The 17,453-nt window shown below is 45.7% G+C and overlaps 1 protein-coding gene across 2 annotated transcripts in view; it reads left to right on the top strand.

Annotated features, from left to right (window-relative positions):
* Nucleotides 1–10,002: 10,002 nt before the first annotated feature.
* The window catches only part of SLC41A1 (solute carrier family 41 member 1), a 42,067-nt gene continuing 34,616 nt past the window's right edge, over nucleotides 10,003–17,453 (top strand). The window contains exons 1-2 of one of the 2 annotated variants that reach the window (XM_073666949.1): nucleotides 10,003–10,122; nucleotides 12,792–13,502. In XM_073666949.1, the coding sequence (XP_073523050.1) occupies nucleotides 13,131–13,502 (372 nt within the window). In that variant the 5' untranslated portion in view covers nucleotides 10,003–10,122; nucleotides 12,792–13,130. Of the gene's footprint in view, nucleotides 10,209–12,791; nucleotides 13,503–17,453 lie in introns of both variants that reach the window. The other variant, XM_073666950.1, reaches the window with a different exon arrangement.

Here is a 17,453-nt window from a genome sequence, read left to right on the forward strand (position 1 = left end):
CTGCACTCTCTACTCAGCCAGAGCTTCCTGGTGCACCCAACATAGGACAACAATAGCCTCATGCTGTATCCTCTCTCTGGCTACCTCTGATACCACTATAGCCTCCTACTACAGCACCCTGCTGTATCTACAATAAGGAGACCGGAACTAGCATCTACTATTTGACACCCTAATCCCTACGAAACAGGTAAACCACGATTTCTGGGTACATACTGGAGGCTACAACCACTACCCAGTGACACCCTAACAGATATACCCCCTCCCCCTTCCGTATAGATTTCTAATCAGCATACAGAGACACTATATGCTAATACCAGCCTCCTGCTGCATCCCACCTCTGACCTCCTCGTGCTACCTCCACTCTACAAGGGACCAGGATTACTACCTCCAGCTCATCTTAAGACGCCCCTGGAGGCCCCTTGTACCTATTTACAGGTAAACCAAAAAACCTTTTTGTCTCCAAGGCTTGTACCACGGCTACACAAGTTAGTTAATTTATGATCTATCCTTATTCCTCCCCCTTACAGATCTAACTCAGATCATCCACCCACAGCCGTGTGTGACATATCCTCTACCACTTTCCCAAAAGGACTAGGACCGCCATCTCCTAGTCATCAAAAAATACTCAGGACACCCCCCGCCACCTTCTAGAAGGTAACTGACTTCTTCAAACCTCGTACCTTTACCCCTGAGCCTCGCACCCTATTCAATACTTGTCTCCCCTCACTCCCTTTTAGTACCCCTCCAGTGAATTCCGTATTATCCACACAGCCTGCTGACTGTCATACCAGTAGCAGAACGACTGTGGAGAAACAGCCAACCACTACCACAGCCGATTGAGTACCATACCAAGTACAGGTAACTCACGACTCAACTCAGAGTCCAACAGAGACATCTCTATCGAGTTCCACCCCCGCTGATCCATACATCTTTTGTACCCCACTCTAGGTACCCTTCGTCCTCCCTCCTAGGCACCAACACGTACCACCAGTGACCCTCGTATCCCATACGAGGCACCAGTATCAGGTAACCACAACAAAAAGATATCTACCTGTTACCTATCGCTCATTAGTATACCATATTTATACATTCTTATTCTATCCCACCAGGTCTACAAGCCTTTGCCTCCTTATACATCTACTGCAACCGAACATCCACAGACTACGGGAAAAAGGCCTATGTTGATCTTATATCAGTGGACACCAATCTTTTTATTGATTTTAAAAAAATCTTAATACTTTTAATACCTTCTCCTATCCGACCCAGTGACCCCACTGAGTCTGAATCATTTTAACTAAGTTTATTGTATTTTCGTTTAAGACCCGGATCCTCTGGTGATGAATCACAGCGCATAGGGTTCATAATGTCACTTTTGCGCAAAGAACCTCAGTGATGGGCCTTTTCTCTCCAACCTAGTGATCCGTGCTTTAGATCAGTGGATAGTTTTTTTTCTGCTTTGGGGTTGTTGTATGATGATCCTGATCATGTCTCATCTGCTGAGTCTGAATTAAGACGTTTGAGGCAGGGATCAGGTAATGTGGAAAATTATTGTACTCGCTTCCGTCGGTGGTCTGCTCAGGTGGGGTGGAACGATTCAGCTTTGAAAAGTTTGTTTCTTGCGGGGCTAGGTGAAAGAGTTAAGGATCTGCTGATTGCTTATCCTTCACCTGGAAACTTGCAGGAGGCAATGCAATTAGCTATACGGGTAGACAGGAGACTGCGTGCAAGGGTTAATGAGAGTAAATCCTCTGCCATGTCAGCTCCGAGTCTTGAGAGGGCCTGTACTGACATTGGAGAGCCGATGGAGATTGGGGCGATGTCACCCCGCTCTCAGGAAAAAGACCGCAGATTTTCTGAAGGTTTGTGCTTTTATTGTGGTGGATCTGACCATTTAATTAAGAACTGTGTGCTTCATATGAACAAAGAAAAAAAAAAAGGTCAGTTATGCCCGTATAGCCTGTTTAAATACTAAGGGTGTACTTCTTTCTGCTACTACCACTGCTCAGGAAGAATTAATTGAATTTCGGGTATTTGTGGATTGTGGTTCTACTCTGAATGTGATTGATGGGGGATTCTTGGAAAAACTTAAATTAAAACCCAAACTTTTGTCATCCCCTATTGCCGTGGTTTCTGTCGATGGCTCTCCCTTAAAGAGTGTTACTCACAAGGTCTGTGAATTTCCCCTCACTATTAATGGTATTCACCAAGAGAATTTGGATTTGGTAGTATTAAATAATTTGCCTTCTCCAGTAGTGTTGGGGTTACCCTGGTTAAAATTGCACAATCCTGTACTGGATTGGTCTACCAATGAAATTAAGTCCTGGAGCCCTAAGTGTTATGACAAGTGTTGTAACGGACGTATTGCTGCGGTGGAAAAAGGGGAATTACCTGTACCTATTCAGGATTTTTGGAAAGTTTTTTCTGAGAAGGAATCGCAAATTTTGCCTCCCCATAGAGACTATGATTGTACCATTGAATTTGTCCCTGGAGCGACTCTTCCTAAAAGTCGTTTATTTAATCTTACTATTCCTGAGAGAAAGGCTTTGGAGGAATACATACAGACAAGCTGGGCCGCCGGTCACATTAGGCCTTCCAAGTCTCCTGTGGCTGTTGGATTTTTTTTTGTTAAAAAAAAGGACGGCGGTTTACGTCCTTGTCTGGACTTTCGTGAGATTAATAAAATTACTGTACGCAATCCTTACCCACTGCCATTGATTCCTGATTTGTTTAACCAGTTAGTTGGGGCCAAGTGGTTCTCTAAAATTGATCTCCGGGGGGCATACAATTTGTTGCGCATGAAGGAGGGTGATCAATGGAAGACTGCTTTTAACACTCCTGTGGGTCATTTTGAGAATCTGGTTATGCCTTTTGGTCTTACCAATGCTCCAGCATTTTTTCAGAATCTTATTAATGACATCCTTAGACCTTTGATCGGCAAAAATGTGGTTGTCTATTTGGATGACATTTTGATTTATTCGCCGGATCTGGAGTCTCATTGGCGGAGCGTACGTGAGGTATTACAGTTATTGATTGACAATTCGCTTTTTGCTAAGCTAGAGAAATGTGAGTTTGCTGTACAGAGGATTAGTTTTTTGGGCTACATTATCTCCAGTGAGGGTTTTGAGATGGACACTGTGAAGGTTCAGGCGGTTCAGGAATGGCCTAGGCCTATTGGTTTGAAATCGATACAGAGGTTTTTGGGTTTCGCCAATTATTACAGAAAATTCATAAAAAATGTTTCTATTATTGTCAAACCACTGACCGATCTCACCAGGAAAGGTTCTAATACGGTTCAGTGGACTTCTGAGGCCATTGAAGCTTTTGTGTTTCTAAAGGAGAGGTTCACCTCTGCTCCCATCCTTATGCAGCCTGATGTGACTAAGCCGTTTTTGGTTGAGGTTGATGCTTCTTCTATGGGGGTCGGTGCGGTGTTGTCTCAGGAAAACAAGGATGGAGTACATCCCTGTGCCTTTTTTTCAAAAAAATTTTCTGAGACTGAACTTAATTACGATATTGGTAATCGGGAATTGCTGGCTATTAAACTCGCATTTGAACACTGGCGTCATCTCTTGGAAGGTGCTGAATTTCCCATTCAGGTTTTCACTGATCATAAAAATCTGATCTATCTTGATGCTGCCAAGCGCTTGAATGCCCGTCAGGCTAGGTGGGCACTTTTTTTCTCGCGGTTTAATTTTTCCGTTACTTACATCCCGGGTACCAAGAATGTTAAAGCGGATGCTTTGTCTCGCAGCTTTTCTCCCATGGTCGGTGCTGAGGAGGAGGAGAGCATTTTACAAGAAGGTGTTGTGATTGCTGCTTTGGACTCCGTTTTGGAGGATGAGATTCTTAAAGCTCAGGAGAATGCCCCATCTAACACTCCCCATGGGAGGTTGTTTGTGCCTAGGACCTTTAGGAGAGATTTGTTTGAGTGTCATGAGTCTCGGTTGGCAGGTCATCCAGGAATTTCTGAGACCAAGAGACTTGTGGGTCGCAGTTTTTGGTGGCCTGGATGGCAGAAGGAAGTCATTAAGTGGGTGCGTCAATGCACTGTGTGTGCTAGATCTAAGTCTTCGCATGCTCCTGCTGCGGGGTTGCTTTGCCCTCTGGAGGTTCCTAGTGCACCTTGGACACATCTGGCTATGGACTTTATTACTGACCTTCCCCCCTCTGAGGGTTTCACGGTCATCTGGGTGGTCGTGGACCGTTTTAGCAAGATGTGTCACTTGGTTCCCTTCATCAAACTGCCCTGCGCTAAGACACTCGCTAAGGCCTTTGTCAAGGAAATTGTCAGACTACATGGCGTTCCTACTGACATTGTTTCGGATAGGGGACCTCAGTTCGTGGCTCGTTTTTGGCGTGCTTTTTGTGACAGGTTGGGAGTTCATTTGTCGTTTTCATCCGGATATCATCCTGAGTCTAATGACCAGACAGAAAGAAAGAACCAGGATGTTGAGCAGTTCTTGCGTTGTTTTGTGGTAGACAATCAAGAGGGGTGGTCTGAGTTTCTGACGCTTGCTGAATTTGCTCTTAACAACCATACATCCTCTTCTGCTGGGTGTTCGCCTTTTTTTTGTTGTTCTGGGAGACATCCGTCTTTTGGGTCATTCTCCAAATTGGTATCGGCTGTGCCTGAGGAGGAGAGTTTTTCCAGTGATTTGGAGAGAGTTTGGACGGATGTGCATGGTAATCCTCAGGAGGCTAACAAAAAATCTAAGAGGTACTTTGATAGGAAACGGCAAGAGGTTTTGTTTGCTATTGGTGACATGGTTTGGTTGTCCTCTAAGAATCTGCGATTGAGGATTCATTCTAAAAAATTGGGTCCCAAGTTTATAGGGCCCTTTAAGGTGCTTCAGATAGCTAACCAATCTGCTGTTAGGTTGGAGGTTCCTACCTCCTGGAAGATTAATCCGATGTTTCATGTTTCTCTGTTGAAAAGAGCTGATGTGTCGGATGGTGACGCCTCTGCCACCGTTCCTCCGGTGGTGGAGGACAGGAAATATGAAATTTCCCGCATCCTAAATTCTAGACGGTATAGAGGGAGTTTGCAGTATCTCGTCGCTTGGAAGGGTTTCGGACCCGAGGATGACTCATGGGTGAGGGCGGATGATGTTTCTGCTTCCAGACTTGTCAGAGCGTTTCACAGGAGGTTTCCTGATAAGCCCGGGCCTAGGGGATCCGGAGGATCCTCTTAGAAGAGGGGGTACTGTTAGAACTCTCCTGTTAGGTTTTTCTAGTTTGCTGGTCACATGACCTTTATTGCCTATTTAATCCTGCTCTGCCCTCCTGGCCTTGCTGGACTTCATTGTAATTTCTACTCTTGAGCTAGCTTGGTGCTCTGTTACCTTTCTCAGTCAGTTTTGCTAGGTCTTTGGACCTCTATGTTCTATGTTGTTTGTTTGTCTTATTTCTGCTACAATTTCTGCTAGGAGGTGTCCATCTTTCTCCCAGTCCCTAGTTCTAGTAGGGATCCCTTCCTCACATCTATAGGTCTTTGTTCAGACTAGCCGAGGACTTTTGCGGGTCTGATCGCAGGATCAGGTTCCCCGTTACATCGTAGGGATCCAGCTTAGTTCTATTGTAGGGACAGATCTCCTGTCTTTCCTTAGTGCTTGTAGCAGATCATAACATAAGTCCTTACTGTTGAGAAAGGGTGTTGGCATATGCAACAGATTAGGACTTATTATAAGTGAAAGGAGGACTTTATACTAACCAGACAGCAGATGGCGATAGTGTGTAAAGTTATATGCTTGCTGTTATGTGGGGAGGGAAGCTCTCAATTGTTGGTTGTTTTTACTTCCTGTGTTTGTTTGTTTTTTTCCTGTATGTGTTATGTCAGCAGCACACGGACTGTGTGACACTGAATTGTATCTCATATTTATCCAGTATGAAGTAAATACTGTTTACTCAAGATATCTTGGTGATTGAAGCTCTCGTAAGTACAGCGGTGACTGTAAGAAGATGCACTCTGCGACAAGTGCAACACGAAGGGATGAGGGGAAGGGAGCCTAGACACTAGGGAAATGGGGAGTGGAGACCTCCTAGGCTGATCTGATATCACCCTATCTCCCCTAACGTTCCTATATTGGTTTCTCACCAATCCCGATCAGGCACCTAAAACCCTGTATCTCCCTAGAGCTAGGCCCTCGCCAAGGAAGGGGGGATGAGCGCTAGTCAGTCCCCACTAACAACTAAAGACAGCAAAGGGAGACAGACACGGGGAAGTAACTTAGCTTGAGCCGACTTTAGAAAGATTACAAACATGGCCTCTTAGCACCAAAGAGGAAGTAAGCAGACTGCACCAGCTCCAAGCCTTCATAAGGGGTCATGTGAATATCACCGGCACCTTCCTGCTGCAAAGTGAAACTATTTAAACACCCAGGCCAGGGTGTCAATTAGCAGAAAGGAGGTAGCCGCTGGGCCATAGAGTGAAACAGCTAAGAAGGTGTCTGTAATGCCAAAGAGATCTTCTGCAACCAACTGCGAGGCAACTGTATGTCACATCTGACATACCCGTGACACTTAGGCCAGACGATGTCCACAGTGCCTCCATCTGCCTCATTATAGGGAATCTTCCACCGTGTGTTCCATCTGAATCACGTATTTCAGAGATTTACACTGAAACCCCGGTAAAAGCGCAGTATAAATGTGCGCCGAGCCTTACTGCGATCCTTGGGAGACAGAATGAACAAACCAACAGAAGGTGAAGAACTGGTTTTATTTATTTTTTTACGTTCCTCATGCGGTATAAGTGATTGGACGACTTTATTCTTTGGGTCAGTGCGATTACAGCGATACCAGATTTATATTGGGTTTTTATGATTGGCAGCTGTCACACACTAAAAGACACTTTTTATTGTAAAAACAAGTTTCTGCATCGCCATATTTTGATAGCTATAATTTTTCCATATTTTGGCCGATAGAGTCATGTAGGGGCTTGTTTTTTGAAGGATGAGTTGACGTTTTTATTGGTACCATTTCCGGGCAAATGACATCTTTTGATCGCTTTCTATTCTAGCGCTGCACGGTGTCAGAATGCTATTAATTTGCAGATTAACCCCATATCTGCAAGATAACAGCGTAATTTTACATGACAGGTTCCTTTTAAATTCATTTTTTACTTGCGTATTTTTTCCGTTTCTTTGAATGGGTGAAAAATGCTGCAAAAACTCTGAAGAATCAACATGCTGCCGATTTAAAAAAAAACACTGTGATGGTTTAAAAAAAAAAAAAAGAAAAAGAAAGGTAAAAATAAGCAGCATGTGCGATATTTCAGAAATCTCATTCACTTTGCTGGTACTGGTATATTTACATATAGTAATAACAGTGCATTTGAGTAAGTGCATGGAACGCGTGCTCAGGAAAGTGAGAGCAGTGATTATGTAACACTAATGCCAGCATCCCTGCATGTTCCCTCTCCCTTCTCCCGGCAGGGAAGCCAACACATGCACTGCCCCAGCTGCTCAGCGGCGTTCCCGTTCCCTGCACAGCTTCCTGGTTCCCTGAGCCTGCGCACGTCGCACAGGCCTCCCGGCGGCGCACCTAGTGCAAGCTCCCCGATTCTTAAAGCGGTAGCATGCGCACTTTGGAAATGCTCCTAGCCAATAGCAGGGAGGCATCTAGTATTTAAGGCAAGCTCCCTCGTAGGGAGGTGCCTGTACAACACCCTCCTTAGTGTTTTTAGTTTGAGTTTATCCCTGCTACGTAGTTGTCAGGACCCTGAACCTATTCCTAAACCGTCCCTTGAACCTATACTGTTAGTTCCTGAACCTGTTGTAAAACCCGTCTAGTCTAAACCTGTGCCTGTGACCCGTGTTGTCAAACCAGAACCTGTTCCCATTGCCTGTGTTACCTGAACTTGATGCCGCTCCAACGGTACCTGAACCTGAAACCTGTTTGGCGGTATGTGAGCCTGAAACCGATCTGGTGGTACGCGAGCCTGAAGCTGCTCCGGGGGTACCTGAACCAGAAACCGCTTCGGCAGTACGTGAGCCTACAGATGCTCCGGTGGAACCTCAACCTGCACCAGTGTTCGTCATGTCAAGTGTTCCAGGATTCGCACTGTCTGAACCTGCATCAGTATCCAGCCCTGCCTTAGACTCCGAGCCCTTGTCTGTGATCCTGACCCATGGGGTCAACTGCCGCAGTACTGGGGACTGCCCTTAGAGTGGCTCCTGACGGCCACTTACGGCTCAATCCTAACTCCACCATCAGGAGCTCTAGCGAAAACCAGGTGGCCGCTTAGCCACGCCCCTCCAAAGATTAGCCCGGACAGTGGTGCAGTGGGTCCATGATCCACGTGCATGACAGATTAGAACTGCACTTAGGAGCATTTCTCCTGGATCTGTAGATGCAGGAGGTTGGGGTGACAAGTGGTGGAGAGGGGGGTGGGACGATTGTGATTATGCATGACTGATCACACATCAGGAGCTGAGAGGAATTGAGAGGCAGAGGAGCAGATAACTGCTGTACAGAACTTACTGGTCTGGAAAAAGCTGAATGGGATCTTAGGAATTAATTCCTTAGCCTACTGTGCACAGTTAGGCCCTAGTGGTCAATCTACACTTAAACAAGCTGTACACTATGTAAGATAACAGCACTCACAGCAGTAATGACAGCAGATAGAAAAAGCAAGTTAATTGAAAACTTTAATATTTTCATGCAGTCTTACTAATTAAAGCAAGACCTGGGCAAAGTTACCATAAACCACGACCATTTGAGATTTGACTGCGCTATTGTGTCAGGCTCAAGAAGGTGGACAATGCTGCAACAGAGTCCAGACAGAGCACTAAATCACTCTGTCTGCCTCATTAAAGTCAATGGCTCAATGGCTTATTATTTTATCAGACAGCACTTGGACCCATAGAGTCTCATAGATCCATTCATACATCTGTGAAAATGACAGGTGTGAGAATGAGATGCGGTGAATCTGAGCATGTCCTATTGTGATCTGATGTTGAGGTTAGACTAGCACGTACTCAGTGGGTCTGTGTGCTGTCCAATAAAAAGAGGCATCACTCCGACTTTCACATGGATGTGTGATTGCACCATTAGCAGGGAAAATAAGCCCTTGTGGTTTTCTGCTTCTTTAGGATATGTGTACATGTTTTTTTAGGTGGGTGAACCAGCCCAGTTTTTCAATACGCTTCAGGAAAACGCTGCTTTTCTCATTTTTTTTCTTCCTGTAGGGCTTTTTTCAGTGTTTTTAGTTGTTCCCTGAGTGTTTTTGCGACATTTGTAATTGCTGGTGTTTTTTTCTCGCGTTCTCCCAGTGTGTTTATTGCGTTTTTTGTTATGCCATTTTTTTTTTAAACTGCATTCAACAATGAAGAAACTGATTGTGTTGTTTTAAAAGAAAAACACTGGTAAAACGCTCCAAAGGACGTCCGGGTGACTTCTGCGCTCTCCCACTGACTGGTATTGTAAACTGTGGAGCTTTTCGGAGAAGTTAACACCTGAGGATGCTCAGGTCACTTCTTGTAAGCGCCTGGTCGATTTGGAAACCTGAGGCGATTGGAAGCTGCTGTTCCGGACCCACGAGCAGCGAGCCGTTATTACATACAAATGAGGACGGCCATTCTTTTGAGGGATTTTCAGACTGGTTTTGGAGCGGACCTGCCTGAGAAAAAATGTAGGACATTTTTTTGCTTCTTGACAAATTTGGACATAATATAGCAGTTTTTTTGTCATTGATCTCAATTGGAGGCTCAGAGCAAGTGTTTTGGAGACGGATATTTGTGCGGAATCCAAGTTACTAAAAAAAAAGCTCAGTGTGAACATAGTCGTAGGTGTGAGCGCTGAGTGAAACAGCTGCATTCACACAAAGCCGGCTTGTATAAAGTTCCACAACGTCAAAACGCTTGATAAAATGGGGCGGAGCTCTTCACTCAACCCCGACACGCGTCTCCTCCGGTGAGCTCTCATTGGCTGGGGCTGTTGTCAATCTCACGACCTGGCGTGTCCACCCAGTCACCCCGGCTCTAGCCAATCCCCGCCGAGCATTACAGCCGATTCCTCAGCCTATTGGTAATGGCGGGAGCGCAGCCGTGACGTCACGGGGAAGTTAAAGTGCTGCTGATAAAGTGAAGTGTTGCAGTGCTGGAGCTGCGGATTGCGGGGAGGGAGGTGAGTGCTCCGTGCTAGTGCGAGCTGTGTATGGACGCTGGTTAGGGGCGGGCTGCCTCTCATCCTGTGTAGACGGCTGCTATCAGGTGAGTGGTCGTATCCAGCTCCCCGGTGCGGGGCCTCCCGCCGCCTTCCTGGGCTCTCTGCCCGGTAATGACCGGTGTTCTGGGAGGTGGCAATGTTATTACACGGGCGCATCCTGTGTGGGGAGCCTCTGCTGCCCGGAGCTCGGCGCAATGGGCACACACTGCACTGGCATCGCCACCTTCTCCTAAGTACTGCAGCACTGTCCTAGAGCCTGACACAGGGGAAGGTGCGGGACCGAGCCCCCAATCTTCAGGATGGAGGGGGCCGCATAATGGTATTGACCATATAGGAATAATGTCACCTTAATGTTATTGTCTAGGGAGATAAAGTTATTACAACTTACTAAAATACCTTTAAAGGGCTTGTCTGGTGCAAGCAATGACCGCTGGGACCCGCAGTGGTCCGCAGAGCGGGACATTTCTATCTCCATTACAGGATGGACCCGCAGGTCAGACACCCGACCTCTGTTACATCCAATCTATGGGGCCGCCGGAAAAAGAGCCCAGTGCTTGGCACAGGGAATGAGATGAGCTGTGGCCATAGGTGGCAACGCCTCTCCATTCTAATAGGGAGAAAAGTGCCCCCCACTGCTGATCTGTGGGTCTCAGTGGTTGGACCCCCCACTGATCATTCTGTGGATAGGTGATAACTTTTTTTTTTTTTTTAACCAAAAAAAAACCCCTTTTAATTATCAAATTGGCATTTACAGACTGATCTCTGACTGCCCCAACATGTGCTCCCAGCAGCTCCACTTGTGTGTTTAATCTGACACTGGGAGAAGCCTTCTTCGCGGTGTATCGGTGGTGTGATCAATGTCTGTTTCATTTAAAGATAGTCTGTCCGCAGGATTTAACAGCCTAAAGTAAGGGCATGGCCGTAATGGTGCTATCATACTGGTTAAACTGGTTCCAACAGTGAAGGGATCCGACCTCTGGTTCTTGCTAAATTGGCCTCTAAAGTTATCAGGTAGGGCCTCCTTCTCTGACCCCACCGCCTGCCTCCTGTTTCTATGACCGGTCACTGATTATCCAGTGATCTGCCTCCTATTTGAAAATGAAGACGTCAGTGAGCCGAGAACTCCATCTGCGCATGTGCCACCTCTGTCGCCATTTTATTGAAGAAAAGCCATGTATTCATACTGCGCACACCCCACCCCAATGGCGGTGGTGATGTGGAATTTCAAAAAGGAGGCAGGTAACTGAATAATAGGTGACCTGGCATAGGAACATAGAAAGCAGGCGGTGGGGCAGAAGTCCCTACCCAAGTCCTGCTCTGATGCACAGAGACTTCATTAGACAAAAACTTTAGAGGCTGATTAAACAAGAACCAGAAGTCTGATTCCTTCACCAAAGTCGTCAGTCTTATCAGTATAACAGTGCCATTATGGCCATGCCCTTACTTTGTATTGCTAAAATCTGCTGACTGGTTCTCTGTAAGCCAGGCCACTACTTTTTTCTTTTTCCTCAAGAGGAAAGACAAAGGGGGCTGGTTTAGTTTTTAAATGGAGCTAGACAGTCAGCCCCTTTTATCACATCACTGATGGAGAGGAGGGAGGAAGCTCTTTAACTGGAGTGAAAATGGAAGTGGCACTGCGGGAAGAGATGTGAAGCTGGGCCACTTGTGCCAATAAAGAGGCTCTGTCACTGGACTTCACTTTACAGGCTGCATATGTGATTAAATAGAACTTGGACCTGATGAGACTGGTGTGCTTACTTGAAAATCCATGTAAGTACTCCCAGATATAATATTAGTTGTGGTCACGGCTTGTATGGTAAAATCTGGTGACAGTTCCACTTTAAAATGTATTCTTTTTTTTTCTCCATCTTTTCCTCATCCGAGAGATCACAATTCCCATGGGGATAAACGTGCAGCACAAATTGTACTAACTTCAATGGCTTACCAGTGAAAAGATAACTGAAAGATTACTAGGAACAGGTCCCTGCATATGTCGTAAGTAGAAGGCCAATTTCATAATCTCCTGAAAAACTCATCAGCAAGCAGTGACAAAACAACCGTGATGTTATAATCTTCCACTGCTCCAATGGCCCCTGCTGATCCTGCAGCCATGGTGTCTGCACGGCACATTACAGTTGAGGCTAGTGATCAGGTGCATCTGGCACATGACTTGCACTGCGTGCAAACCGCGATGTTCTACATTACAAGCAAAGAGGATGGATTTCAAGAAATCCCATGCCCACTATGCGTCTCCGTGCACCTGCACATCACGCGCGGACATGCTTCGACTTTCCAGACCGCAGCATGTCCATTTCTCTTGTAGAGTCGCTAGTCTCCGCAAGAGAAATTAGATCCGTGCAATGTATAGGATTCAGTGAATCTGCATGGTTCAATGAACACATGTGGCTTCACCTGCGTGCAGCGCTTTGGACAGTTCAAAGCGCTGACAGTACTCTTCTACTCTAGTTATAGGGCTGAAACTATTCAGGGGAAAAAAGCACTCTGAAAGCACTTGTTGCGTATAATGGGAGAAAATTGATTCTTTTAAGTTCCCTAGTATTTAAAATGCCATAAAACCTGATTGTGTTAAGTTGCTCCATTGATGACTTTTGTCTTTGCTTCCTTAGCTTGAAGATGTCATGGAATAACTGAGATGACAGTTCTGGGAGACATCTGCATTCTTGTCCTTGACTAACCAGTTACCCATCCCTGCTCATCTAGAACGCACCCGTCTTTTTTTTTTTTTTTTTTTTTTTTTTTGCCTGGGGATCATGTTTGGGCAGTTAGTCTATATTTTTGTGCCTCACCTTATCTAAATGATTAATGGGGAGCGACAGTATCTCTTTAGCATTAAAGGCCATAGTGGGCAAAGACTGCTTTGGAGGGCTCTCCCCAAAGTGTGGGCAAGTGTCACCCTCAGCATATAAGTATTTTTTGGACTATATACATTCTTAGAGGTCATCACAATGCCACCCATTCCTGAACACCGAGATGATACTGCTTCCACTAACATTGTCCATCCTGCCATGGAAGACCACCAACATGTGGATCTAGATAACAATCCTCTCATGGTGAACTCAAGTTTTCTGGAGCAAGATGAAACCGAGGTGGTGGTGATAGGTTCCCGTGCAAATACCAAAGGGGTGCAAGAAGAAGATGCCTTACTAGAAAATGGTAGCCAGAGCACAGAGAGTGAAGATCCAAATATCGAGCCTTCTTGTGAGGCTGTGGTGCCGCTGAAGGAAACTTCTTTTACAATTGGGCTCCAAGTTCTGTTTCCTTTCTTATTGGCTGGATTTGGAACTGTGGCTGCAGGGATGGTTCTCGACATAGTGCAGGTAATTTTTTCATAGATGGCAGAACTTAACGCCAAGCTGACGAGCATTGTCATCTGTCACATTGTCCAGGGATATTGCTGTCTTTTCTTCAAGCTTCATTACGACTCTGTTCTGACTAAGTTTTTAGGTATGTGTGCTGGAACATTCGTACAGGTTTGTATGGTAACTGGAGAGGTTAAATGGTATTTGTTTGGCATATGTTCACCTTGTCCTAATCATAAATTGGTGTAAAGTTCTTCTGTTGTCTTCTCGTGTCAGGGTTATATGCAGTTATTTTGCGTATGTTCTAGCAGGCTACAGGTTCTTTATCTTAAAGTGAACATGTCACCAGCAAAGATGCTATTAACCTGCAGGATAATAGCGTTAATAACCTGCATGTAGCTGAACGCTGGGGCGGGGGGGTTGTCCACGACTAGGACAACCCCTTATTAATCTAAACCTTTGACCCTGATGAAGTGAAATAAATAATAAAACCTATACTTCCCTCCCGTGCTGGCTCAGTTCTGGCACTCACAGTCCTGATGCTATGATGCAGTGGAATGACACATGATGACTGGCGCCCAATCGGTACTGGTGTCACTGTCCCCACCTTCGGAGAAACTGAACATGAAGAGGACTTCCGGTCTGCAGCTGATCCCAGACTTCCTCTTCCTGTTCAGTTTGTCTGAAGGTGGGGACAGTGACACCAGTGCCGATTGGGCGCCAGTCATCATGTGTCATTCTACTGCATCATAGCATCAGGACAGTGAGTGCCAGAACTGAGCCAGCAGGGGAGGGAAGTATAGGTTTTATTATATCTTATCGGGGCCAAACAGTTAGTTTAAGAAGGGGTTGTCCTAGTTGTAGGCAACTTCTTTTACTTTATTAACCCCACAGTGTTCGGCTTCAGTCACGGGGGGTGCCGCCGGCACTGGTTCAGTCACCGCTCTGTGTATAGAGCGGTGACTGTAAATGTGCCCCTGGCCCTGACACTCTGCATTGGGGCCAGCCATCAGCCTTGGTCACCGCTCTGTGTATAGAGCAGTGACTAAACCAGCGCAGTCGCTGCCCCCGTGACTGAAACCGAATGCTGCAGGGGGTGGAATAAGGTTAATTTTGTCCCCCAGCGTTCGGCTACATGCAGGGGCCAGACAGGTTAGTAACTCTATTAACCCCATAAATGCAGGTTAATAGCGTTTTTTGTTCTGGTGACATGATCCATTTAATGTTGGGAGTGGAAGGCCTTCCTTGTATCAGTATTATGGCCCCTTTAAGACTGGCCAGGCCATTAAACAACCACCAATTCGCTGTATTTAAGCGGATCGGTGATCATTTACTGGCCTATTTAGATAAACTGATTAATATTCCATGCGCACAGAATGATCGCTTATAAGATTGTGTGTTCTTAGAAGATCACATTAACAGCTGCACATCTCCTATTCACACGGGCAATGTGCTACCAATCAGGGCTGTGGAGTTGGTATAAAATGGACTCCGACTCCTAAAATATATATAATTGGGTACAGTAGCTCAATGCAGTTTGTAGGGAATATTTTTTCGTAAGAACGTGGGAGAGCTATGAAATGTCCTATTCCTGATCTCTGGGTCTAGACTTTTAGCTGAGATGAATCTGTAGTACAGTAAATTTATCACTTAGATATGAGCCATGTATGAGGGAGTTGGTTGGTGTCATGGAAATTGAGGAGTCGGAGGTTTGGCTTACTGACTCCACAGCCCTGCTACTGATAACTGAGTCCTGCATAAGTCATCACATTGAACAAATGAGCATTTTGCTTGCTCTTCTGGGGATTGCCAGCCTATTTAGACAAGCTGATGGTTGGGAACAAGCATTCGGATGAACAAGCAAAACGCTCGTTCATTGATTGAAATGATCTTCTGTGCCGTAAAAGTTTCATTTTGGCCTTAATAGGTATAAGATACATTGCTAAACCTTTTTTCTTTTATAGCAGACTAATATGCCCAACATTTACTGCTATATAACTATAGCTTGTTAAACCCAACCTTCTTTGAAAGGAGCAAAATATGGGTGATTATTTTCTTGCCACCCACATTAGATTGAACACTTGGATCTCCCCACTTTACTAGAACTGAAGTTAAACCACTGGCAGCGTGAAGTGAAGCATTAGATTTGTCTTTTTGGGGAGCTTTTGGTCATTTGTGCGGTGACTTTGCAGCCAGGTGTTTTTTTTTTGTTTTTGTTTTTTATAAACTTTTGAGTTTCTTACAAGGAGAATCTGCCTAAAGAGGTGTGTGTGTGTTGCTTTCAAAACTGTTTAAGATTTGTTTGTTTTTTTCATACTTGCACTGCTCAAAAAAATAAAGGAAACACTTAAACAACTGAATATAACTCCCAAGTAAATCAAACTTCTGTGAAATCAAACTGTCCATTTAGGAAGCAACACTGATTGACAATCAATTTCACATGCTATTGTGCAAATGATATAGACAATAGATGGAAATTATTGGCAATTATCAAGACACCCTCAATAAAGGAGTGGTTCTGCAGGTGGGGACCACAGACCACATCTCAGTACCAATGCTTTCTGGCTGATGTTTTGGTCACTTTTGAATGTTGGTTGTGCTTTCACACTCGTGGTAGCATGAGACGGACTCTACAACCCACAGAAGTTGCTCAGGTAGTGCAGCTCATCCAGGATGGCACATCAACGCGAGCTGTGGCAAGAAGGTTTGCTGTGTCTGTCAGCGTAGTGTCCAGAAGCTGGAGGCGCGACCAGGAGACTGGGCAGTACACCAGGAGATGTGGAGGGCAACAACCCAGCAGCAGGACAGCTACCTCCACCTTTGTGCAAGTAGGAGCACTGCCAGAGCCCTGCAAAATGACCTCCAGCAGGCCACAAATGAGCATGTCTGCACAAACGTTTAGAAACCGACTTAATGAGGGTGGTATGAGGGCCCGACGTCCACAGCTGGGGGTTGTGCTCACAGCCCAACACCGTGCAGGACGCTTGGCATTTGCCACAGAACACCAGGATTGGCAAAGTCGCCACTGGCACCCTGTGCTCTTCACAGATGAAAGCAGGTTCACACTGAGCACATGTGACAGACGTGACAGAGTCTGGAGATACCATGGAGAGCGATCTGCTGCCTTCAACATCCTTCAGCATAACCGGTTTGGCAGAGGGTCAGTAATGGTGTGGGGTGGCATTTCTTTAGCGGGCCGCACAGCCCTCCATGTGCTCGCCAGAGGTAGCCCGACTGCCATTAGGTACCGAGATGAGATCCTCAGACCCCTTGTGAGACCATATGCTGGTGCGGTTGGCCCTGGGTTCCTCCTAATGCAGGACAATGCCAGACCTCATGTGGCTGGAGTGTGTCAGAAGTTCCTGCAAGATGAAGGCATTGAAGCTATGGACTGGCCCGCCCGTTCCCCAGACCTGAATCCGATTAAGCACATCTGGGACATCATGTCTTGCTCCATCCACCAACGTCACGCTGCACCACAGACTGTCCAAGAGTTGGCGGATGCTTTAGTCCAGGTCTGGGAGGAGATCCCACAGGAGACCATCCGCAACCTCATCACAAGCATGCCCAGGCGTTGTAGGGAGGTCATACAGGCACGTGGAGGCCACACACAATACTGAGCCTCATTTTGACTTCTTTTAAGGACATTACATCAAAGTTGGATCAGCCTGTAGTGTGTTTTTTCACTTTAATTTTGGGGGCGACTCCAAATCCAGACCTCCATTGGTTAATTGATTTCCATTGATTTTTGTGTGATTTGTCAGCACATTCGACTTTGCACAGAACAAAGTATTCAATGAGAATATTTAATTCATTCAGATCTAGGATGTGTTATTTGAGTGTTCCCTCTATTTTTTTTGAGCAGTGCATTTTGGTTCTATTAACCCCCAGACGTCCCATTGATTGTCAGAAATAGGGGCGCAAACAATTATACTATGCTCTTATTACCAGCCAAAATCTGTTAATTAA

Source organism: Phyllobates terribilis, unplaced genomic scaffold, assembly GCF_046119375.1.
Source record: "Phyllobates terribilis strain yellow unplaced genomic scaffold, ASM4611937v1 Scaffold_2__4_contigs__length_985480577, whole genome shotgun sequence".
Taxonomy (NCBI): domain Eukaryota; kingdom Metazoa; phylum Chordata; class Amphibia; order Anura; family Dendrobatidae; genus Phyllobates; species Phyllobates terribilis.